At 41.8% G+C, this 25,596-nt stretch overlaps 1 protein-coding gene across 8 annotated transcripts in view; it reads left to right on the forward strand.

The window, feature by feature from the left end:
• MAP3K15 (mitogen-activated protein kinase kinase kinase 15) overlaps positions 1-25,596 on the forward strand; it is a 77,745-nt gene that overhangs the window by 39,068 nt on the left and 13,081 nt on the right. For all 8 annotated transcript variants that reach the window (XM_070750625.1, XM_070750626.1, XM_070750624.1 and 5 more), the window contains 7 exons: positions 613-708; positions 2,424-2,511; positions 7,268-7,401; positions 8,143-8,270; positions 9,526-9,656; positions 16,921-17,026; positions 18,791-18,948. In XM_070750625.1, the coding sequence (XP_070606726.1) occupies positions 613-708; positions 2,424-2,511; positions 7,268-7,401; positions 8,143-8,270; positions 9,526-9,656; positions 16,921-17,026; positions 18,791-18,948 (841 nt within the window). The remainder of the gene's footprint in view (positions 1-612; positions 709-2,423; positions 2,512-7,267; positions 7,402-8,142; positions 8,271-9,525; positions 9,657-16,920; positions 17,027-18,790; positions 18,949-25,596) is intronic.

The following is a 25,596-nucleotide window of genomic DNA, read 5'->3' on the forward strand; positions in this document are numbered from 1 at the left end:
TCAGAGAATTTCAAAATAAAATACTGTACTGTGTGTCTATAACAGTGAGCTCATAATAGGGCAACTCTATCAATATCAAAATGCCACTTAAATAGTTGAGCTAGTTTCAAACTAGATTTTGATTTTCTTTCTCTCTTCCTTACTCCCATTCTTTTTCTTTCTCTTTTCCTTCCTCTCTTTTTTCTATCTGTTTCTCTCTCTTCCTCTCTTCCTCTCTCTCTCCTTCCCTCTCACTCTTTCCCTCTCGGCTTCTGGGCAGGTTTGGAAAACTCTGAGTTGATGATGATTTTTAAGTGAACGATTGCTCACTGCTCAGCTTAGAGGGAACTATGGTTACTTTCCCACTCTTCTGTTGAGAAACCTTACATGGCTATTCCAGCTGTATCTTTATGCCTTTTAAATGAACTGTATCATTATCTTTAAACCTGATAGCTCTGTCATGGAAGTTATTCTTTGTATAAAACATTAAAAGTAAGCTTTTCAAAATTATTAAATATTATATCCGGAAGACTGAGCCCCCCCCTTTTTCTTAAATTAATTGATTTTCTACATTTGTTTATTTATCCAATCTTCTTGTATCAGCATAACTTTATTTTCATTGGATATTTGCAGCATATCTAAATTTGATGACCGATGCTGTTTCCTCTATGTGCATGACAACTCTGATGACTTTCAAATCTATTTTTCTACAGAGTGTCAATGTAGTAGGTAAGAGCTTTGTTTGTTTTGCTTTGCTTCATTTTTACCAGTAATCAAAATAATTCATGCAAAAGTTACAAACTTTGATACAGAACCAGCATGAGAAGGAATAAAACAAACTTGTCCATTTTTACATTATTTACATCAATTTCAATAAATATGGTCAGTGAAAAAAGTGATGAAAAAATAAAATAAACTATTAATTGATTTTTATTATTATTATTATTATTATTATTATTATTATTATTATTATTATTATTATTTAGATTTGTATGCTACCCCTCTCTGAAGACACGGGGCGGCTCACAACATACAATATAAAACAGTGAATACAGAGACAAATCTAACTAATTAAAAACTATGTAAGCTAAAAACCCCAATATATTAAAAATCAATCAAAGAAATTCAAATTGCAGCCATACATCACAATTCTAGATCTAATTGCCCCAAGCCTGGCAACATAAGCAAGTCTCAAGAATCTTGCGGAAGGCGAGGAGGGTGGGGGCAGTGCAAATCTCTGGGGGAAGCTGATTCCAGAGGGTCGGGATGCCACAGAGAAGGCTTTTCCCCTTTGCCCCGCCAAGCGACATTGTCTGGTTGATGGGACCTGGAGAAGGCCAACTTTGTGGGACCTAACCGGTCACTGGGATTCATACGGCAGAAGACGGTACCGCAAGTAATCTGTCCCGATGCCATGTAAGGCTTCATTACCAACACTTTGAATTGCATCCGGAAACCAATTAGCAACCAATGCAGTCTGTGGAGTGTTGGAGAGACATGGGCATGTCTGGGGAGGCCCATGACCGCACGCACGGCTGCATTTTGCACAGTTTGAAGTTTCCAAACACTCTTCAAAGGTAGCCCCATGAAGAGAGCATTGCAGTAGTCAAACCTCGAGGTGACAAAGGCATGAGTGACTCTGAGTAGAGACTCCCTGTCCAGGTAGGGCCGCAACTGGTGCACCAGGCGAATCTGGGCAAATGCCCCCCTTGCCACAAATGGTGATCCAAGGTCAGCTGTGAATCGAGGAGGACGTCCAAGTTGCGGACCCTCTCTGAAGGGGTCAGACATTCCCCTCCCAGAGTAATGGATGGACAGATGGAAGTATCTTTGGGAGGCAAAACCCACAGCCACTCCGTCTTGTCGGGGTTGAGTCTGAGCCTGTTAACACCCATCCAGACCCTAACAGCCTCCAGACACTGGCACATCACTTCCACTGCTTCATTGAGTGGACACGGGTTGGAGATGTATAGCTGAGTATCATCAGCATACTGATGGTAACTCATCCCATGCCCTCGGATGATCTCACCCAGCGGTTTCATGTATTGGTGTCATTTCTGCTTTTTAATGCTTTTTTTCTAATTGTAAGGGAAAATATTCATAAAATTCTTCATTTCTATTTCATTTCAACTTTCTTGCCTTAATGAAAGATTTTTAAGAATGTTGGTGGTAGTATTTGTGTGAGGTACTGTTATTTGATTCTGCCTTAAACAATATTATTTGGACTGCTCCTGATTTAAGAAAACAAGCACAGTATTTATTAAGTATATTTTAAATTATGAACTATTTTGATGTAGAAGCATTTTAGGAGATTGAAAAATCATACTTGTCTCAGTATTATGTTAAGGAAATATTTAAGACATGTTGGTTTTCTTTATATAAATGTTGAGCAGGCTAAACTGATACTTTTTTGTTTCTGATTGTGAGGTATATATTGCTTTCAGATTCTGTGCTTTGGTTAAGGAGATTTTAAGTGACGCAGAAGGAAATATCCTGGAACTTGAAGGAGAGATTGATGGTGATACATTAGAAGTAAGTTGCAATTACTGAGATAAAGAAACAGGTCTGTAATTCTGTTTGTTTCTATTATGTATACAAGATATATTAATGTTAGAAATAAATAGCCTTTCAAATAAAGAGATTTGTTCAGTCAATCTGTACTTACCTTATACACTAAATAGGATTTTTTCTTTAAAAGATTGTGTTTGTGTGTATACACTATAACCAATGATGGCACACGAAGTCATGTCACCTGGCACATGCAGTCTTGCTTGTTTGTCTTCTGGGTTTCTGGTGCACATGCGCATGAGACAATCAACTGTCCTTTGCATGTACAGCAATGCTGAAAACCGGCGTGCGCAGGCAATGCCGGTCAACTGATCGTCGGCTTTTTCTGAGTGTTGCCCCAGCATATACGAGCAACCTTTCTGTGTGACCTTTTTGGCACTTGGTTACGAAAAGGTTCACCATCATGCCATCACTGTACTATAACCTGCAATGTGACAGAAAAAAGTTAAATATGAATTATTTTCTTGTAGAATAAAGCTGTAGTTTCTCTTCATCAAAATATTACATAGTTAGCATCATACTTAATAATCTATGTTTTTCACAAACTTCATCAGCCTCAATAGTTCCTTAGAAATTGATCTAATGATTTTAATAATAGAAACCAAGTTGATAATAATTTGGTATCAAAAGCTGAGTAAAGATCCTTCAGATTTGATAGTTTAAATGATTGATATACTTAATATTTATATAGATTTAAAATAATAGTTACAGCAGACCTCATAATGTATTTTTCAGTGCTTACATACCCAAATCTCTTTATCCCAAACTGCCTTCTATAATTTCATAAGCACCAAACTTAAAGACTCGGAAGCCATCCCACCACTAGAAGAGCCTAAAGGGGTGGACTGTAATGATGATGCCATTAAGGCCAACCTCTTTAACATATTCTTCAGTTAAGTCTTTGTCAACAGCAATGGCTCATGTCCCATATTTCCTAGTCGTACCACAACTAATTGCAATAATCTGCTACATATTGACTTCACAGAAGATAATTTTGAAAAGGCACTAGATAACTTAAAACCATCTCTGTCTATTGGTCCTAATGGATTATGTGCCTATTTCTTGAAAAAGCTTTTCAGTGCCATAGCCAAACCTCTAAGCACGATCTATGTGATATCGTTCAAAACCAGCTCTTTGCCCAACCTACGGTCATTGGCCACAGTCATTCCTATCTTCAAAAAGGGAGACCCCAGCCTAATTGAAAATTACACACCAATCTCACTATGTTGCATCACCTGCAAAGTCATAGAATCAATTATAACCCGATTCATTACCTTCCTCATAGAGACAAAATCCTACTCTATAAAAACAGTTTGGTTTTAGGAAAAAATTATCCTGTAACCTGCAATTCCTACACTGCAGAAACATTTGGACCACACAACTCAATCAGTGTAAAGCAATAGATGCAATTTACATTGACTTCTGCAAAGCCTTTGATTCAGTAGGAAAATATAATTTTTAAAGTTATTATTATTGTATAAATTGGTTATAATGTCAATGATCTATGAATTTTATTTAATTCAATCAAATTAGTGAATTATTACTAAGATGATCATATATGTATTTTCTATTTTCTTTTTTAGTCTTATTAGATTATAGTATTAGAAAATAAAACATTGTTAATTTTTTTTACAGTAGATAGATGTACTTCTGCTAAGGGAATACAGTTGTTGGAAGTAAGCATAAATGACACAGTCAATGTGTTTATGTATAAAGTTTTTCTGATAAAATATTTCAATACCGTATTTTTCGGAGTATAAGATGAACCTTTTTCCTCCTTAAAATAGGCTGATAATTTGTGTGCATCTTATACTCTGAATGTAGCTTTTTTTCAGCCTTAACTAGCTGCTAACGATCTTCCCAGCTCTTACCTTGCAGGTTCTTTCATTGTTTCTCTCTGCGAAGAATGTTTTCATGGTCTTTTTCATTACTCTAACTTGCTCTGAGTAAGTTTCTTTCCAGCCCTAACCAGGTGCTAACGATATTCCAAGCTCTTACCCACTTGCAAGCTCTTTCATTGTTACTCTCTGCAAAGAATGTTTTCCAAGCCCCTAAGACTTTGCAGGGTTTTTTCCATCGCTCTACTTGCTCAGACTGTTTCTTTCCAGGTGCTAATGATGTTCCCAGCTCTGACTGGCTCGTAAGCTCTTTCATTGTTACTCTCTCAGAATAAAAAAAAAAACTTTAAGCCTTTAACCAGGGAATAAAATAATGTGCTGAAGCTGACCAGACTATGGACGCTAGCCAGATGAATGCCTGGTAAGTAGATTCTTTTCCCTATTTTCCTCCCCAAAACTAAGCCACGTCTTATATTCCAGTGCGTCTTATACTCTGAAAAATACGGTAATTTATAATTCATAAATGTCAGTAAATCACAATGTAAGAATTATGATGACATTGATGTTACTGATGTAAATTAATATACAAAAAAGTACTATTATTAATATAAGACCATAAGATAAGGTGAAAGATACATTCTGATTTTTTTATTGGGTGTATAGAAATGGTTGGGGAAAAAATTAAAGATGAGTTGAGATATTAAAGCAATGAGGCTGAAAATTAAGAAGCACAAGAAATAACAACTATGGAATTTAGCTGTATCAGCGAATTTGGAATAAAATTAAATTGGTTGGTGGTAGTCCCAGGAGACAAAACTAAGAAGGTATTCATGTATTAAGTTAAGATTTAAATATATTAGATAGGAGATTTTGAAAAAAGTGAGAGTTAGAGAAATATTTTAATCTGTTATGTAATGATAATAGAACTATCCATTTAGGGAAGATTAGAGGGTGGATAGGAAGTAGGAAAGAAGGCGAGAAAGGGGAGAGAGCAGAGAAAGAGTAGAAAGAAGGAGGGAGGAGAAGGGAATGGTAGTAGAAGAAGGGAGGAGTAAGAAACTAGGTAGTAGAGGTGGAATAGCCGCCTGAGATAGAAAGAGGGAAGTGGTGAGAAGAAAGTTGGATACAGATGAAATAATATAAAGCAAACCTGAAATGTGATCTTGTTTATTGTATTTGGATAATGATTTATGTGCATTAAGATGTATTGAAAGTATATGAAGTTGTATGTTGAATGTAGAAAAAAAAACTTTGGGAAAAATAAATTTTGCAAAAACTGGGTGTGCTATCCTACCATAAGTATATAATATAATTCCCTATAAATATGAAAATTAAATTCAGGGAAAACGTAAATTTGGCTTTTAGGTCAAGCTATCTCTATACTGTACTGCTTTGTAACTATAAAATAAAGGGTGTAGCAAAAAAAGATTGTTTTATTACTGAGCGAGATTGCTGATCATATAACAGCTCAGAAGGAAAAACAATGAATGGCTGAAGCCAGAAAAGTAAAAGTGTTTCAAAGGTGAGATATACTAATAAATCAGAGTTTACTTTCCTAACATACTGTATATGTGTGGTGGCGAACCTATGACATGAATGCCAGAGGTGGTACTCAGAGCACCCTCTCTGATGGCACGTGAGCCATTGCTCCAGTTCAGCTCCAATGTGCACATGCCTCCCGCCAGCCAGTTGGCTTTTGGGTCTCTGCTACATATGTGGGGGAGCGGGGTTTATGTGCATACACGGTGGGCAGGGTACATGTGTGGTGGAGGTGCACATGTGTGGTGTGGTGGGGCATGTGGAGGGATTGCACATGCGTGCATGGGGTTGTGTGTATGCACAGGGGGCATGCGTGGGGACAGGGCACATGTCAGAGTCACTTTGGTATCCTACATGCACAGAGCAGGGTTTGTTTAGGGGGTTGTATGCATGGGATAGGGCACAGGCACAAGGCAACACATTGCATTTTGGGCATTCACACATGCACATTTTGGGCACTCAGTCCAGAAAAGGTTACCGATCACAGCTCTACATGGAAACAGAAAGCTTAAGGAAATTGAGGAAAATTTCAAGAATATACTGCAAATTTATTTTATTCCAGATAATCTTATAGAAATCTTTAATAGAGAATTGTTAATGTGAGTGACAAGTACTATCATTTTAAAAATTGAAATATTTTCAAAACTATTCTGCCTATTATTATTCTTGTCAGAGGGGTCAAACTCAATTTCATTGAGGGCCACATCAGGGCCATGGTTGACCTTATGGAGGCTGGGGAGATGTGGCCAGCTCAACATCATTCATGTCGGGGGGGACACCTGTGGTGGCCTGGGTGGGGCTGGGGGGATCCATTGACTCCAGCAGGGGAAGGCAAGACCAGGGTGAACACCAAACCCTTGTACACTAGAGGAGCCTCGCCATCCCTCTCACGCCATGCAGAGGACCCCTGGATGGCAACACAAACTACCTGGAACCCTGAGCAGCAGAGGGCAAGTGCCCAGTCAACCCTCAAACTCCCAGGGCACCTTAGATATTTTTTCCCAGTTACAGATTTTTCTAAATCCTATGAGCCAAAATGTTTGGAAATGTTGATGTAATCTGTTTTCTATTATTCCAGTTCTGCATTTTTCACTACTTACTTCAAAACATTTTTACTTACTACGGCACATTGTCTTTGATGTCTCCCTGTTGATTAGAACCAGTAATTTTTGTCAATCACAAAGCAACCATCAAAGAAAACTATAAACATTGCAAAAATGGTTTATTTGTAATTTCCAGAAACCTTGCTAAATTATAAATCAATAAATCACATCCGTTTGATGATTTTACATTTTTGTTGTTTGAAGATTGATTTTTAATGTTATTTTCTTTTTTGGCTTCAGTATGAATATGACAATGGTGAGAATGGAGAGAGAGTTATTTTAGGGAAAGGAACCTATGGGATAGTTTATGCTGGAAGAGATCTTAGCAATCAAGTTCGAATAGCCATCAAAGAAATACCAGAAAAAGATAGCAGGTGAATCTTGATATTTTTCCTAATGGTTGTGGAAAGCACAATATATTAATCTTGAGGACAAATTTTAATATTTAATCCATATTTTTTGAGATTATGTATTTACTCACTCTTTATTATGAAATGCTAAGAAGGATACTATGAATTAATTTCAAATCATTCCTTTATAGTAAGAAAATTACAGTTAAGTGTGCAGTGAAAGAGAAGTTGTATTGATGAATGTTTTGAGATAATGGAGAAAGGAAGATCAAGATTACTAGATCGTCCTTGGCATACTTTTGCCAATACAGTCATAAATTAAAATAAAGAACAATTTTAAATTGCTGCATGGTTGAGTTAAAATGAAATTGCATGACCAAGATGAACTAGAAGATATTGCAATTAAATATGCAGAGCTAGGAAGGGAAAAATAAATTATTTTCATGATTTATAATATATCAATATATCAATATTTGATATATTTCTCCTACCTTCTTGTTTATTTATTTTAAATAGTTTTACTTGTATCTCCTGGTTAAAGAAACAAAAGAATATGGTATTTTTCAATTTATTGGGATCATATTTATCTGCGTAATGAAGCATTATGAATCATTGCAGATCCTTTGCTGCATATTCTGTGACTTTATTCTACTGTTTTAAAAAACAGTAGTTACACATGTAATTTGTAATGAGATTAATTTAGGCTAAAAGGTTTTGTTCTACTTTCTTAAGACTTCTCTTTTTCTTTAAATATCTTCATGATAGATATTCTCAGCCACTGCATGAAGAAATTGCTCTTCATAAATACCTAAAACACCGAAATATTGTTCAGTATCTTGGTTCTGTTTCTGAAGATGGATATATTAAAATCTTCATGGAACAAGTGCCTGGTGGTTTGTATTCATTTAATCATATATTATAAATAAGTAAACATCAGAAAGAACCTAAAATTCAGGCTCAAATGATTTGTATTTTAAACATCTGCAAAGATATTACATTACCTCTACTGTGTTTCCCTGAAAATATGACCTACCCCCAAAACAAGCCCTACCCCAATTTTTATACCGGTGCCTAATACCTGCGCCTAAAAAGCCTTACCCCCCAAATAAGCCCTAGTTACACCATCCCTATATCTCGTTGTATGAGGGGGGTGGGGTGAGAATCAGGTGTAAAAATCAAGCTAGGGTGGCGGTGGGGGGTGGAATTGCACCATGCGCCCTGCCACCTCTTACCAGATCACACTGGTGGAGCTGCTCGCAGCACAATGCCATGAGGCTCGTCTTGCCAGTGGAGCCACTTATGTTAGAACGCAGTGAGGCTCAATTGCGTTGAAGGAGCTGCTTGTGACAGAACTTCACAAGGTTTGTCATCTCCCTAGTGGAGCTGCTTGCAGCAGAACGCTGTGAGTCTTGTGATCAGCTCCTTTTCAAACCATCCCCTTTGCAAAGCAGACAAAGCTTTCTCTCCCTCTGAGTGAAAAGTATTTGGGCAGCAGCCACCAGCCCCACCCTCTCCACCGCACTGTCTGCTTGCCTGCAGACTCAGTCGGGCCAAGCTCCAACCTCCACTTGCCCTGCCAGGAAGGCAAAAGCTACCCTGTGGGGTGCCATGGCTGAGAAGTGTCCTAGCAGCAGCTGGGCCAGTAGACAGGACAGGTGGAGGCCAGGGCATGCTGAGAGAAAGGAGGCAGTGGGATGGAAAGGGTATGTCCAGCGGTAGCTGTGTTCCCAGTCCTGGCCCCCCACTCACCACCTCCTGCATGTAAAAAAAAACCTCCCTAAAAATAAGCCAAAGTGTTTATTTTCAAGCCCAAAAGAAAAAGACTGGGTCTTATTTTCAGAGAAACGTGGCAGTCATATCGCAATTGACTCAGTCTTATTGAGAAAATACATCCCACATCTCATGCTAAATCTGTGATATCCTTCCATATCCCACTACCTTGGATAAATAAAATCAGGTTCCTAGAATTATTAGGCTCAAACACAAAATGTTTGTTTAGCTAATATTAAACTTTAATATTAATATTAAAGATTTACTAATAGTAATACTGTACTTATTTTTGAGAACTTTCTAAAATACATAAAAAATCAAACTACATTACATTTATAATCTGAATGATTTTACAACTTATATATTTTTCTTCTATAGGAAGTCTTTCTGCACTCCTTAGATCAAAATGGGGACCAATGAAAGAGCCCACCATTAAGTTTTATACCAAGCAGATACTTGAAGGTTTGAAATATCTTCATGAGAATCAGATTGTACATAGAGATATAAAAGTGAGCATATGTTATCATTGAAGTTTTAAAGAAAGATTTGAGAAGTGTTATCATTCTGCTAGTTCTTGGAATCTTTATAAATCTCTTATATGAATATCTAATAAGACCTGAAGCACTCCCATTCAACATTTCCCTATGCAGTGGTGGTATTCAGCTGGTTTGCACTGGTTCAACCAAACTGGTAGCTAACATTTTGTTCAGTTTGGCAAACTGGTTGAAAATAAAGTGCAAGAGAGGTTTTTTCCCTTCAATTAATAGCTTTTGGAAGACAGCTAAGAACCACTTAACTGGTGAATACTTAGTTGCAATAACAAAACTACAGGAATGCAGCCAGCACACACCTTGAATAAACAGTAGAAACTGACATGATTGGGGCATGGAAATACCCAGGACACCCATCAATAACCCAGCCAGGGATGGGATTAACCTCTTTCCTTCAGGAAGAAGGACAAGATTACAAACATTTTCATTATAAAGGGTATTAAGTAACATTTCTGTGATCAGCTGATACTCCCTGGAGTTCTCCCATATCTTTTATAGCATGTTGCAGTGCTGGCTATGTCTTTGTTTCTTCCTGGGGGGAAAAAGATACAGGAAGAGACAGTGATGCAGCTTGATCACACAAGATCTGAATTTAATGCATGTGTGGTCCACCCAGTTGTATTGCTCCTGCTGTGAAGCATCCAATTTATAATATAGAGAATAAATAATAGAGTTGGAAGGGACCTCAAGGGTCTTCTAGTCCCAACTCCCTGCTCAAGCAAGAAACCCTATATCATTTCAGACAAATAGTTGTCCTATCTCTTTCTGAAAGCCTCTAGTAATGAATCACCTACAACTTTTGAAAGCAAGCTATTTCATTGGTTAATTGGTCTCACCCTTAGGAAATTTCTCTTTAGTTCCTGGTTGCTTCTCTCTTTGGTTAGTCTCCATCCAAACAGAAAAAAGAGCATAATTGAATTTGCCTTTTAAATCCTTCATTGCTTCTCTAGATAAAAAGTGAAAGATCATTAAAAAGATCACTAGTATTGTAGAGCTGGGGCAATTTTTGTATCTGTTTGAAATAATCACAAAATTTCTAATAGAAAGAGCACATAAAAGAGGCATGGATTACTTTCCTAACTTTCTGTAGTTGACTAGGTTGTGCCAGTTTGATGAAAGGTGGATGTCTCAGCTCTCTTCTCCCTGAGATCCTCTGCTTTTTACACCCTGGCACCTACACTTTTCTGTCTTAATGTAGCGGCTTAGTGATTTTTCCTGCCATTGCCTGTCAATTACATGGATGTGTTTACTTGATGTTTTCCCACTTAATCCTGGAATGTGAGACAGGTAAGAATTTCACAATAGAAGAATACAGAAGAATAATGGGATTAATAAATTAAAAACAAAGGCATTAATGAAAAATCTCATTAAAGAACAGGAAAATGAATTGGAAAGACAAAATGGGCATTCAAATGATCAAAGTAAAATTAGAACACAATTAGAAAAAATAACCAAACAGCATATGGAGATTCAATTCAATTCAATTTATTAGATTTGTATGCCGCCCCTCTCCAAAGACTCGGGGCGGCTCACAACAATGATAAAAAACCATATTACAGTGATCCCCCGTTTATTGCGTCCCCAACCATTGCGAACAGGGTACTTCGCGATTTTTCAACCCGGAAGTCAAAATACCATCTACGCATGCGTGCCCGTTTTTTCTATGGGCACGCATGCGTAGATGGCAACCGGGAGATCAGCTGCTGGGCGGCTTCCCTGGGTCTTCCCCCTCTTGCTGGCGTCAGCGAGGAGTTTCCCCACCGCCCACGCAAACTCCTCGCTGCCGCCCGCCCTTTGCCCGCCCACGCCGTTCATTCTCGCCGCTTTCGAGCTGAGTCCTGAAGCGAATTCGCTCCAGGACTCAGCTCGAAAGCGCCGAGAGCCAGCGTGGACAAGCCGTTCGCTGGCGCTGGCTATCGGCGCTTTTGAGCTGAGTCCGGAAGCGAATTCGCTCCCGGACTCAGCTCGAAAGCGCCGAGAGCCAGCGTGGACAAGCCGTTCGTTGGCGCTGGCTATCGGCGCTTTTGAGCTGAGTCCGGAAGCGAATTCGCTCCCGGACTCAGCTCGAAAGCGCCGAGAGCCAGCGTGGACAAGCCGTTCGTTGGCGCTGGCTATCGGCGCTTTTGAGCTGAGTCCGGAAGCGAATTCGCTCCCGGACTCAGCTCGAAAGCGCCGAGAGCCAGCGTGGACAAGCCGTTCGTTGGCGCTGGCTATCGGCGCTTTTGAGCTGAGTCCGGAAGCGAATTCGCTCCCGGACTCAGCTCGAAAGCGCCGAGAGCCAGCGTGGACAAGCCGTTCGTTGGCGCTGGCTATCGGCGCTTTTGAGCTGAGTCCGGAAGCGAATTCGCTCCCGGACTCAGCTCGAAAGCGCCGAGAGCCAGCGTGGACAAGCCGTTCGTTGGCGCTGGCTATCGGCGCTTTTGAGCTGAGTCCGGAAGCGAATTCGCTCCCGGACTCAGCTCGAAAGCGCCGAGAGCCAGCGTGGACAAGCCGTTCGTTGGCGCTGGCTATCGGCGCTTTTGAGCTGAGTCCGGAAGCGAATTCGCTCCCGGACTCAGCTCAAAAGCGCCGAGAGCCAGCATGGACAAGCCGTTCGTTGGCGCTGGCTATCGGCGCTTTTGAGCTGAGTCCGGAAGCGAATTTGCTCCCGGACTCAGCTCGAAAGCGCCGAGAGCCAGCGCCCCCCGGACCCCCAACCCGGGTTTGGGGGGCTGCTAGGAAGCCCCCCATGCCGGCGGCAAACAGCCGCGCCGCCCCCAATCTTCGGCTCCTCGCTAGCGCTGTGGGAGTAAAAACACCATCTGCACATGCGCAGATGGTGTTTTTACTTCCGCAGCGCTACTTCGCGAAAACCCGCTCGTTGCGGGGGGTCCTGGAACGGAACCCTCGCAACGAGCGGGGGATCACTGTATAGTAAAACAAATCTAATATTAAAAAGAAAACCCTATCACATTAGAAACCAGACAACACATACATACCAAACATAAAATATAAAGAGCTTAAGGGAAAGGTGTCTCAAATCCCCCATGCCTGGCGGTAAAGGTGGGTCTTGAGTAGTTTACGAAAGATAAGGAGGGTGGGAGCAGTTCTAATCTCCAGGGGGAGTTGATTCCAGGGGGCTGGGGCCACACAGAGAAATCTCTTCCCCTGTGGCCCGCCAGATGACATTGTTTAGTCGATGGGACTCGGAGAAGGCCAACTCTGTGGGACCTTATCGGTCGCTGGGATTCGTAGCAGGTGATTCCGGAGGTACTCTGGTCCAATGCTATGTAGGGCTTTAAAGGTCATAACCAACACTTTGAATTGTGACCGGTAAACTGATCGGCAGCCAATGCAGGCCATGTAGTGTTGTAGAAACGTGGGCAAATATAGGAAGTCCCACAATGGCTCTCGCAGCCGCGTTCTGCACGATCTGAAGTTTCCGAACACTTTTCAAAGGTAGCCCCATGTAGAGAGCGTTGCAGTAATCGAACCTCGAGGTGATGAGGGCATGAGTGATTGTGAGCAGTGACTCCCTGTCCAAATAGGGCTGCAACTGGTGCACCAGGCAAACCTGGGCAAATGCCCTCCTCGCCACAGCTGAAAGATGGTTCTCTAATGTGAACTGTGGATCGAGGAGGATGCCCAGGTTACGTACCCTCTCTGAGGGGGTCAGTAATTCCCCCCCAGGGTAATGGACGGACAGATGGAATTGTCTTTGGTAGGCAAGACCCACAGCCACTCCGTCTTGTCTGAGTTGAGTTTGAGTTTGTTGACACCCATCCATGCCCAAACAGCCTCCAGGCACTGGCAAATCACTTCCACTGCTTCGTTGACTGGACATGGGGTGGAGATGTATAACTGGGTATCATCAGCATATTGATGATACCTCATCCCATGCTCTTGGATTATCTTACCCAGCAGTTTCATGTAGATATTAAATAGTAGGGGGGAGAGGACCGACCCCTGAGGTACCCCATAAGGGAGAGACCTAGAGGTTGACTTCTGACCCCCCACTAACACTGACTGTGACCGACCGGAGAGGTAGGAGGAGAACCACTGGAGAACAGTGCCTCCCACTCCCAGCCCCTCCAGCCGGCGCAGAAGGATACCGTGGTCGATGGTATCAACAGCCACTGAGAGGTCAAGAAGCACCAGGACAGAGGAAAAGCCCCTGTCCCGGGCCTGCCAGAGATCATCCATCAACGTGACCAAAGCAGTTTCTGTGCTGTAGCCGGGCCTGAATCCAGACTGGTGAGGACCTAAATCAGGGGTCCCCAAACGTTTTACACAGGGGGCCAGTTCACTGTCCCTCAGACTGTTGGAGGGCCGGACTATAAAAAAACCCCTATGAACAAATCCCTATGCACACTGCACATACCTTATTTTAACGTAAAAAAAACAAAATGGGAATGTACTATTTGGAGGGGGGGAAAGAAGTCTGAAATTCATACATTTGTTTTGTTTTTAATTTTCTTTTGTTAACATCTGATTGGCTATACAAGGTTTTCTTGGTTTATAGAAAAATGTATAAAAATATTTACAGAAAAATATATAAAGAAAGAAGGAAGCACTTTGGCATAATGGTTAATAAGTTAGAAATATAATTGGTGTTGTACTTTTTGAAGGAACATTAAGGAGGGAATTTAATTAAAAGAAAATTATGTACCTGGATGACAACATTAGAAAAAAAACTTTTGCAACTTTTTTGATGATTGATATTAGTTACTGACATTTTATTTAGGGAAAATTAGATGGTACATTGTATTATTTGAATGTATGTTAAGAGAAAATTTTTAAAAAATTTACCCCCCCCAAAAAAAGTCCTTCCTTCTTCCGCCCCTCCATTCATTTCATTCTTCCTTCCTTCCTTGTTCCCTCCATTTCTTCTTCCTTCCTTCTTCCTTTACTTCCTTCCTTTCCCCTCCATTTCTCCTTCTTTCCCTCCCTCCCTCCTTCCCACTTCTCTCTTCCCTCTCCCTTTTTTTCCTTCTTTCTCATTTGTTTTTTTCCTCTCCCTCCTTCTTTTCCTCCATCATTTTCTCATTTTTCTCTTTTTCTCTCTCACATTCCCTCCCCCTCTCACTTGTTTTCCTTGTTGCAGCCTCTGAGGCTGCCTCCGGCTCCGGGTGAAGGGATCTCCTCGCTGGGCGGCCTCGGAGGCTGCAGCAATGCAGCTCCGAAAAGGACTGGGAGTTGGTCCCTTGAAGCTGCCGCCGCTGTCGCCCACTGCAGAGATCCCTTCGCCAGAAAGGAGATGGCGGCGGCGGGCTCAAGGGACTAAGAGCCGGTCTTTCTCGGGGCTGAATTGTTGCAGCCTCCGAGGCCACCCACCGAGGAGATCCCTGTGCCCAGAGGCGGAGGCGGCCTCAGAGGCTGCAACAATTCAGCCCTGAGAAAGACCAGCTCTTGGTCCCTTGAGCCCGCCACCGCTGCCACCGCCTCTGTTCGGGTGAAGGGATCTCTGCAGTGGGCGGCAGCGGCGGCAGCTTCAAGGGACCAACAGCCGGTCCTCATTGAGCTGAGCTTCCTTTGGCTTTCTTCGAGGCGGCAGGTGAGCTTTGCAGCTTTGCCTAGAAGGAAGCCAAAGGAAGCTCAGCTTGGGGGCAGGCCTGAAGCAGCCGCCGCCTACTCCGCCCCACGCTTCGGCCGCACCGGGGCCAAGTAAGCCGAGGCTAGGCCCATCACCCCCGGCTCCAAGCACGGGGCCTGGGTGGCGGGCAAGCATCAGAAGGGCCTTGCCGGCGCCTGGCTGGGGAAAAGCTCCCCTCCCTGAGATCCGGGACGGCATGGCCATTAACAAGTTAGTGCGCGGGGGGTCATGATGGCTTGTTTACTGCCCCCTCCAGATGCTCTTGGAAGGTTTCTGGAGGAGGAGGAGGCGGAAAGCCAGGGGGCAATTGGCCAATTTCTTTCTTGCCTTTAGGGAGAGGAACTGTTGCTGCTCTGCCATAGGGTGCTTTCCTCCCCGCCCCCTGGCTTTCCTCTTCCTTGCCGCCGCCAGACGCTCAGCAGCAGAGTGGAGGGGAGTTTCGGGAACTTAGTACTGTATATAGATGGTAAAATCTCGTACGCTGCTGTGGGTCGGGTAAATGGTCTCAGCGGGCCGCATCCGTCCCACGGGCCGTAGTTTGGGGACCACTGACCTAGATAATTGGCTTCTTCCAAGGACCGCTGGAGTTTGGAGCGCCACCACCTTCTCAACAACCTTCCCCATAAAGGGAAGTTTGGAGACTGTACGGTAGTTATTAAGTACGGCTGGGTCCAGGGAAGGCTTCTTGAGGAGGGCGCGCACAAGTGCCTTCATATAAAGGGCCAGAAAGGACCCCCTCCCCAAGGAGGCATTGACAATCTCCTGAAGTGGTTTGGGCTGGGTGAGAATGACTGGTCTAAAATGGGACTAGAGCTCAGACTCTCTTGGTTTCTAGGCCATCACCTTAACCACTACTTTTGTTTAAAAAGGAGGAAGGAATGTCAAAATAACTCGTAAGAATTGCATGTGAAAACATGGTTGGAGGAAACTTGTAAAGATCCAAAAATCACAGATAAAATTTCAGAATAATCTCCCATGGAATGATGCAAAAGACAAGAGATATTGTACCACATTACAATCTGAAGTGGACCTGTTAGTAGGAAAGGAGACTAGAATGAGCAGTAATACTTTGTAAGATGCATCAAACCTGAAGTCAATATGTTTGTTATTTATTTACTCAAGATGAACATTGTTTTTATTTGAAAACTACTAGCAATTGGGAGTGACAAGGAGTAGCTGGAAGGGCGAGGTATGGCCAGGTGTGGTAAGGAGATGTTGAAAGAGATGAGGCACCCCTTGACGTGAGTGACATCGAGTTGGTCACAGCCACCCAGTTACATGCCTACCCAGCCACACCTACCAGCCAGTCATTAGGGCAGAGACCCGGTTATTAAATTAATTGAATCCCTATGAATTCTCCTTGGACAATAGGTAGACCTGCCCAGAGTCCCTCTGGAGTTGGGAGGCATATAAATATCACAAAATAAATAAATAGATATATAGATATATAGATAGATAGATAGATAGATAGATAGATAGATAGATAGATAGATAGATAGATAGATAGAGAAATAGAGAAAGAAAAAGAAAAAGCTCTTTGCCCCTGATGTGGAATAAGGGATGTGATATTAGAGGCAGAATTCAGACAGATTGTTTACCATAGCTCCTGGAGCTTTAAATACATTACACTTATTTTCTATTTGTCTTTAGGGAGACAATGTTTTAATTAATACGTACAGTGGAGTAGTAAAGATTTCTGATTTTGGAACTTCTAAACGCCTTGCAGGAGTCAATCCATGTACAGAAACATTTACAGGTAAGTACAGAAATGTTCTAGAATGTATCTATTTTTCATTTTGTAGCTAAGTTCCTAATTGGTCACACATGGAACTTGGTATCAACAGTAGTCAATGTATGTAAAAATAAATAGAGAGGATAGAGAACAATATCCTTCAATTAATTTTTCATAATTCTACCAATGATCTCATCATTCAGGAGAGTGTTATCTACAAAATACTAATAACACAAAAAATAATATAGTAGTTTGGTGCTAGTAGTAATAGCTGATGTGCATACCGGGAAATAAAAACAATGATAGTATGTAGACCAAAATATTGCTTATCCAAACAATATGTCTGCGAGAACATGTTTCTAAGAAAATTGAATAAAATTGGGTCTATTTAAATGCTTTTTAAAAAACAAATACTACTTTTCTCTGTAATCCAAGGACCTGGAAGTGAGCTCAATAGTAAGAAAAACAGGTAGATAGATCACACTGCTAACAGGCTCATTTGATAGGCCCACTGCTCATTTTATTGTCACCATCACAGGTGGTATGGACTAAAAGCATGCAACTGGCCCAAAGTCCATAATTAAATTGAATTTGAATATGGGACTTCTTGGTTGCAAATTCATATTGTAATAATTGTGCTATCTTAGATTTTCATATCACATCTGTTTGTTTTATGCACTTTTGCCATTATTAATAGATGAACACTTATGCCTTTTGCCTAAATAGGACTTTTACATTACTATTTTGATTTTAAAAAGTAAAATAAATATTGCTGATACAAATACAGACTGGGACTTTGGATTGAATATGATTCTCCTAACAGAAAACAGAAATATTATGAGAGCTAGAGTTAGCAGAGATTATCCAATAACAGAAAATATGGTTTTGACCTATTATAAAATACTTTTCTTCTATTTAATTGTGTCCGATTGTCAGAGATTGCCTGGACAAGTTCTTTGAATTTTCTTAGTAAGGTTCTTCGGAAATGGTTTGTCATTGCCTGCTTCCTAGGACTGAGAAAGTGACTAGCCCAAGATAACTCAACTGCCTTCATGCCTAAATCATGACTAGAACATATAGTTTCTAGTTTCTAGCTCATTGCCTTAACAATTACACCAAACTGGTGCTATAAAACCTTTATGGTTTATAAAGAAGGTACAAAGTACATTTGATGTCTTTGCCAATGAAAAGAAGCTATAACAATCCAAAATATGTTGTTCCCTTTATTTGACATTTGTATCAAGGTTCATACTGACTGACATAGGCTTTGCCAATCTGGTTTTCTTTAGATTCTTAGGCTGGATCTCTAGAAAAATTTGAAAACTGCAGTCCAACACATTTGAAGTGACCAAAACTGGTCTCTGTGCAAACAAAATTGCAAAGACAGATTGGCCTAGGTGGGAATGGTGGCTTTAGTTTTTCAAATCTCATAATGTATTTGGACATGTTTAAGCTTTCATAAAATCTTTTTATCAGACTTGCTAGTATCTTATATCTTCTGTTATGCAATATATTTAAAGTTCTGCCAAAATATAGTTAGCCATGCTTTTATAGTCCAGATTTTATTAGAGTTTATGTTTAAATAAATGTTAAGTTAGGATTTCTGAGCCATGGTGATGCAGTGGGTTATAGTGGAGTATTGTAAGCTACTTTTGCTGACAGCAATTTGGCAGTTCAAATCACACCAGGCTCAAGGTTGACTCTGCCTTTTATCTTTCCAAGTTGGGTAAAATCAATGAATGAAAGAGTGAATGAATGAATGAATTATTTTATCCTCCTTAATTTTAGGTACTTTGCAGTATATGGCTCCAGAGATTATTGATAAGGGCCCTCGAGGATATGGGGCACCAGCTGATATATGGTCCCTGGGATGTACTGTCATTGAAATGTCAACAGGAAAAGCTCCATTTCATGAGCTTGGGGAGCCACAAGCAGCAATGTTCAAAGTAAGAACTGAATTGAGACTGAGAACAAGTTAGCTAGATATGTTCACCTTTCCTGTTAAATTAGGAGGTTACAGCAGTTTTGCAATTGCTAAATGTTCTAACTTGTCATCACAAGCAGACTGTGTAGAATAAAATATAATTATGAAGATTCTTTGTTATAAGGAGACCCCTCCCTCCTGCACATGCATGTGCATCTTCTGCATGCACCCCTCCACCATACATGTGCAGCAGAGACCCGGAAACCTGCAGGAGGCATGAACACATGTCTAGTGAAGCTGAGTGGGGGCAACGGTTCACGTGTTAAAGGAATTTTACCTTTAGAGGAATCACCCTTTAATTAGCAACTTCAGACAAACAGAAAACAGGAACAAAAAGGAAGATGTTTCTACCTCTATATTTCTCTAGTGCTCGGTAAGTTATAAAATGCTGAGAATCCATACAATTGAAGGCACACTTCCAACCACTAAATATGGCAGGTTCCATCAGTGTAACAACTTCCAGATATTTTTCAAGAGAAGCTCTTTTTTTAAATTTTATTAATAGAGTTGAAAGGGACCGTTAGGTCATCGAGTCCAACCCCCTGCCTGAGCAGGAAACCCTACAGCACCCCGGCCAAATGGAAGTCCAGTCTCCTCTTGAAGGTGTCCAGAGTTGGGGAGTTCACCACCTCCCCTGGCAGGTAGTTCCATTGGTTGATCGCTCTGACCGTCAGGAAGTTCTTCCTTATTTCCAGGTTGAATCTCTCCTTGGTCAGCTTCCAACCATTGTTCCTCGTCCGGCCCTCTGGTGCCCTGGGGAATAAAGAGACCCCCTCCTCACCGTGGCAACCCCTCAAGTATCTGTAAACTGCTATCATGTCCCCTCTAGACCTTCTTTTTTCTAGGCTGTCCATGCCCAGTTCTCTCAATCTCTCTTCGTAAGTCTTGGTTTCGAGTCCCCTAATCATTTTGGTTGCTCTTTTTTGCACCTTCTCCAGAGTTTCGATGTCTTTTTTGTAGTGAGGTGACCAAAATTGGATGCAGTACTCCAGGTGGGGTCTGACCAGGGCATAGTAGAGTGGTATTAGTACTTCCCTGGTCTTGGAGCGTATTCCTCTGTTGATGCAGCTTAGGATTGAGTTGGCTTTTTTGGCTGCTGCTGCACATTGCTGACTCATGTTTAGTTGATTGTCCACCAAGACTCCAAGATCTCTTTCGCAGTCACTACTGCTGAGTGGGGTATCTCCCAGGCTGTATGTATGTCTAGGGTTCTTTTTGCCGAGGTGGAGGACTCTGCATTTGTCGGTGTTGAACCTCATTTTGTTGGTATGGGCCCACTGTGATAGTCTGTCTAGGTCTTCTTGTACTCTGAGCCTGTCCTCAAGGGTGTTGGCTAGCCCCGCCAGCTTGGTGTCATCTGCAAATTTTATTAGTTCCCCTTTTATTCCCTCGTCCAGGTCGTTGATGAAGATGTTAAAGAGTACAGGACCCAGGACAGAGCCCTGTGGTACTCCACTGTCTACTTTTTTCCATGTGGATTTGGTGCCGTTGAGGACAACTCGTTGGGTGCGGTTGGTCAGCCAACTGTTTATCCATCTACATGTGTAGTAATCTACTCCATTTTTTTCTAGTTTGTGGATTAGGAGATTGTGGTCGACTTTATCGAAAGCCTTACTGAAGTCCAAGTATATGAGGTCCGCTGAGTTGCGTTGGTCAACTGACTTGGTTATGGTGTTGAAAAATGATATGAGATTGGTTTGGCATGATTTGTTTCTGATGAATCCATGCTGGCTATTGGATATGATCTTGTTTGTTTCTAGGAAGTGGGTAAGTTGTTTTTTGATTATTTTCTCCAGTATTTTTCCAGGTATAGAGGTCAGACTGATTGGTCTGTAGTTACCTGGGTCGGTCTTTTTGCCTTTTTTGTGGATGGGGACTACGTCAGCTCGTTTCCAGTCTTCCGGTAGGTCTCCAGTGATCCAGGATATTTGGTAGATGAGGAGGAGTGGTTCTGCTATGGTGTCTGCCAATTCTTTTAGGACTTTGGGGTGAAGTCCGTCTGGCCCTGGTGATTTGTATTCGTTGAGTTCCCTCAGGTAGTCCCTCACTGTGCTTTTGTCTATGTTGAGTTCGGTTCTGGGGCAGTTTGTTGCAGTTAAATTGCAGATTGGTTGGAGGGAGGTTCCCTTTTGTGTGAAGACTGATGCAAAGTAGGCGTTGAGTAGCTGTGCTTGGTCATTGCTGTCTGTGATTTCTCTACCCTCTTCGTTTTTTAGTGTGACGATTGTTTCTTTGATTTTCTTCTTATTGTTGATGTGTTGGAAGAATCTTTTTTTGTTGTCTTTGACTTCCGCTGCAAGGTGTTGTTCATATTGTGCCTTTGCTGTTTTTATTTTTTGTTTGCAGGAACTGGCTGTTTGCTGATATTCCGCTTTGGTTATGAGTCCTTCTTTCCATTGTTTGTACTTAGCTTTTTTTCCTTTTATGTCATCTGCGAGGGCTTTGTTTAGCCATGCAGGTTTAGTTTTGGTTTTCCTGTTTTTCCTTTTCATGGGGATTGCATTGTTTTGGGCATCTATGATGCTGTTTTTTAGGATCACCCAGGCTTCCTGAGTGGTTTTTCCTTCTAAGAGTTTGTTCCAGGGGCATTGTTCAAGGTTCGCTCTGAGCTTGTTAAAGTCCACTTTTCTGAAGTCTGGGACTGTAGTGGTGTTGGGTATAGTAGCTAGTGATTGCACTATGTTGAATTTGAGGATGACGTGGTCGCTCTCTCCCAGTTTCCCTTCTTCTTCTGTTCCCTCTATTGTTTCTTCCCTGTTTGTTAGTATTAGGTCTAAGATAGCATTCCCTCTGGTTCCTGTTTCAACCTTTTGGGTTAGAAAGTTGTCAGCTAGACTGGAAAGAAATTTGGCAGACTTTCCGCTTGGTGCTGAGTTAGTTTTCCAGTTGATGTCTGGGTAGTTGAAGTCCCCCATTATTGTCGTGCTGTGTTTGTTGCATATGTCTGTTAGTTGGCATGTGAAGAGGTCGTCCATTGTGTCTGTTTGATTGGGTGGTCTGTAGTATACTCCAATTGTGGTGTTGCTCTTTTTTTCTTTTATGTTGACCCATATGATTTCTAGGGGGTTATCATCTTTGGTTGGATGTAGTTCTGTGGCAGTGTAGTGGTCTTTGATGTATAGTGCAACACCTCCTCCTTTCTTGTTTGACCTGTTCTTCTTGAAGAGGTTGTAACCCATTATCTGTGTGTTCCAGGCGTGTGTTTCGTCCCACCAGGTTTCTGTGATTCCAATTAGATCGTATTGGCCCTCGTGTATTAATAATTCCAGTTCATCCTGTTTGTTTCCCAAGCTTTGTGCGTTCGTGTACAGGCATTTTAGATGTTTGTGTTTGTTTGCAGGTAGAAATTTTTTATTCTCAGGTTTGTTTGTAGGCTTGTCCCGTTCCCCTTTCTTGTTTTGTTCAGTGTTTTGTCGTATAGTTTGGTCACCCTCCCCTCTCAGAGCTAGTTTAAAGCCCTCCTGATGAGTTGGGCTAGTCGGTTGCCTAGGAGGTTCTTCCCCGCTCTAGTGAGGTGTAGCCCGTCGCTTGCTAAAAGCCCTTCTTGGAGATAGTGCAGGCCATGGTCGAGGAAGCCGAAGTTCTTATGGCGACACCATCCTTTAAGCCAGTGATTTATCTGCGGGATTTTGCGTTCTCTGGCGGGGTGTCGTCCTCTAGTGGGGAGGATGGAAGAAAAAACAACCTGAGCACCTGTTTTTCTGATTGTGTTGCCCAAGTGGTCATAGTCTTTCATAATTTGGTTCATGTCTTTCCCTGTGTCGTTGGTTCCCGCATGAATCACCAATAGTGGGTAGTAGTCCGTGGGTTTGAGTATTTTGGTGAGGTTTTCAGTTATGTCAGAGATTTTAGCTCCAGGGAGGCAGCACACCTCTCTAGATTGGTTGTCTGGTCTGCAGATGGGAGGCTCAGTTCCCCTGAGGATTGAGTCTCCAATTACCAGTACTCTCCTTTTCTTTTTGGCTGGCTTGGGGTGAGGGAGGTTAGCTTCTGTTGTTGAGGCTTTTGGTGGAGTTGTGTTGTGCTTGGTTCTTGGTGGTTCTTTGTCAGATGTTTGCAGGTTTTCTTGTTCTGAGAGTACTGAATATTTGTTGCTTGTAGGCAGTGGGGTTGGGAGGAGCAGGGTTGGAGTTGGTGGAGGCTTGTTTTTTTGTCTTAGGGTGATGTGTGTCCAGCTATTTACTGCTTCTGGGGCGTGGATTCGGCTTAGCTCCTCTGGGGTGTTGGTTTTGTTGGGAGTCTGATGGATTTTCTCATTGTGATGTTGGTGCTTCAGGGTTGTTAGGTTTTTCTCTAGGTTTTCGATTTTTTCCTCAAGTAGCTGGATGAGTTTGCATTTGTTGCAGGTAAAGTTTTGGAGGTTTGAGGGGAGGAGTGAGTACATGGAGCACAAACTGCAGCACACCATGGATTCAGTTCCGTCTTCATCTATGCTTGTTCGGGGAGTGACTTCTGTGTGCATGGTTGGTGTATCTTCTCTCTCTCTCCCTCTGTGTTGTTCTTTATGTGTGTGGTAGGTTGCAGGGTGGGTGCGGGAGAGTGCAGAGGTGACATGTTTGCTCTTGTTGCTGGGTTGGTGATTTCCTCTGCTTCCCTGGTCAGCAAACCCGGTGTTCTTTTGCCTCGCGATGAACTTTTAGCTTCTTCCCAGCATGCACCAGGAGTATGCAAATTACCCCCTGAAGCTCAGATTCCTGGGTGGTGAGTTCCTCTGCTTCCCTGGTCAGCAAACCCGGTGTTCTTTTGCCTCGCGGTGAGCTTTTAGCTTCTTCCCAGCATGCACCAGGAGTATGCAAATTACCCCCTGAAGCTCAGATTCCTGTGTCTTACGGTGTCTTACAGATTTTAAGACCGGTGCAGGTAATTGTTGACAAATCTGCCCAGCTCAGGAAGGATCACATCTGGTGTTGTAGGCAGCCATTTATTGCCACAGCCACCTGCAAAGCAAGTGACAATTGAATATTCAAGAGACTTGCAGGTTGCACGGACCTTTTAAAGATTAGGGCATCTCATTCAAAACATGCTGAATCCTAGTCCCTGAGTAAGTTTCTTATTTACTTTCTGAGTTTCTGGATTTGTTCTCCATTATCCAATTTTGACTAGGGCAAGAAGCTGATTTTTACTCAATTTATTTAAAGCTAAATTTGCTGTTGTAAAAATAGAATAGAGCTACAGAAGATCAAGAGAAGTTAAATCTTGATTATTATAATAGGCTGTTTCAATTTCCCCCTTTTAGCTGCTATTGTGCCTCAGGATCCATTCTTTCCCTTTAATTAGGTTTCAAGATACAGGTAGTCCTATAGTTATGAATGTGATGGAGCCTGCCATTTACACTAGTAATCTGAGGATTTGTTGGAGTGAATCACATAAAATGAACGTGAAATCTCTTTGCTTTCACTCACACATTCATTCATTAATGGAATGTGTACATTGTTAAGTGCACATGGGTTATCTCAGGGCAGTGAGGCCATGGGGAGGGGTGAGGCCATGGGGTGGGGGGGCTAGTGATGGAACAAATGCACTGAGATACCTCGTGCAATTGGTTCCCCCCCCCCCCGGTCCCCAAACAAAATGTTTGCAAGCCAATGGGATGCTTTGAGACAGCATGATTTTGCTCCCTAAAAACATGATGTTGGCTTGAAAATGTTTTCAGTGAAGATTGGAAGCTTCTGGGGCTGTGATCTGGCACAATGTCAGGCACCCATCTGCTTTTGCAGAGAATGGTGGGCTGAAGGTGCGCGAGATCACAGAGCCCAGAATATTTTATTCTTGGCGTGCAAAAAGCATTTGCAAGCTGATTGGATGCTGGAACTAAAATTGTCCCACTCTCAAACTGAGGCAACGAGGAGATAGATCTTCACAGGTAGGCATGTCCAGCGCAGCAGGATGGGAGGGGGGAACCAATTGTGGGGAGCGGGGTGAAAAATTGAAAGAGTGAATATTGCAGTATCTCTGCAGTCATTCATAAGGGTAAAAAATTGCCATCGTGCTGCAAAATTTATAATTTCAGGACTATATCATAAATACTTGGGAAGGCATTTATCATGTTACTTCAAATGGTCACTAAGTGAACTATTATAACTCGAGGATTATCTGAATTTGTGTATAGTTGTACCAAAGACTTCAGTGGATCATAGTTGATAGATCTGAATAAAAAAGATCAAAAACTTTGAAAGTCTCTGTGAGAAGTTTCACTGCAGTTAAAAAGTTATAGTCATTTTAACTGGTCTTTTAAATTCTTATAATTTTGTGCTTGACTATGACCAATTAAAAGTATTTTAATGCTGTAAATACTTAATTGGTAACTATAAAATACAATATTGTACTATATAAAATAAAAGTTAGAATACAATGTAAGTCTTTAAAATATTAGAAACAAATGTTGTATCTAGAGCAAAAGTAGCATTTTTTCAAGGTGTGTCTTTGATGAAGATCTGATGCCTTTGTTGTAATCTTTCCTTGGCCAGGAACTAATGACTTAGATTTACTTGACTGTTCTTCAAATGTAACACACAACATTAATGTGAAGCCTCGGGCATGGACACCTGTTTTAGGTCTGGGAGTTCAGAAATAATTTCTGAAGTATTCAATAGATCAGTTTCATAAATGT

Source organism: Erythrolamprus reginae, chromosome 4 (genome assembly GCF_031021105.1).
Source record: "Erythrolamprus reginae isolate rEryReg1 chromosome 4, rEryReg1.hap1, whole genome shotgun sequence".
In the NCBI taxonomy this organism is placed as follows: Eukaryota; Metazoa; Chordata; class Lepidosauria; order Squamata; family Dipsadidae; genus Erythrolamprus; species Erythrolamprus reginae.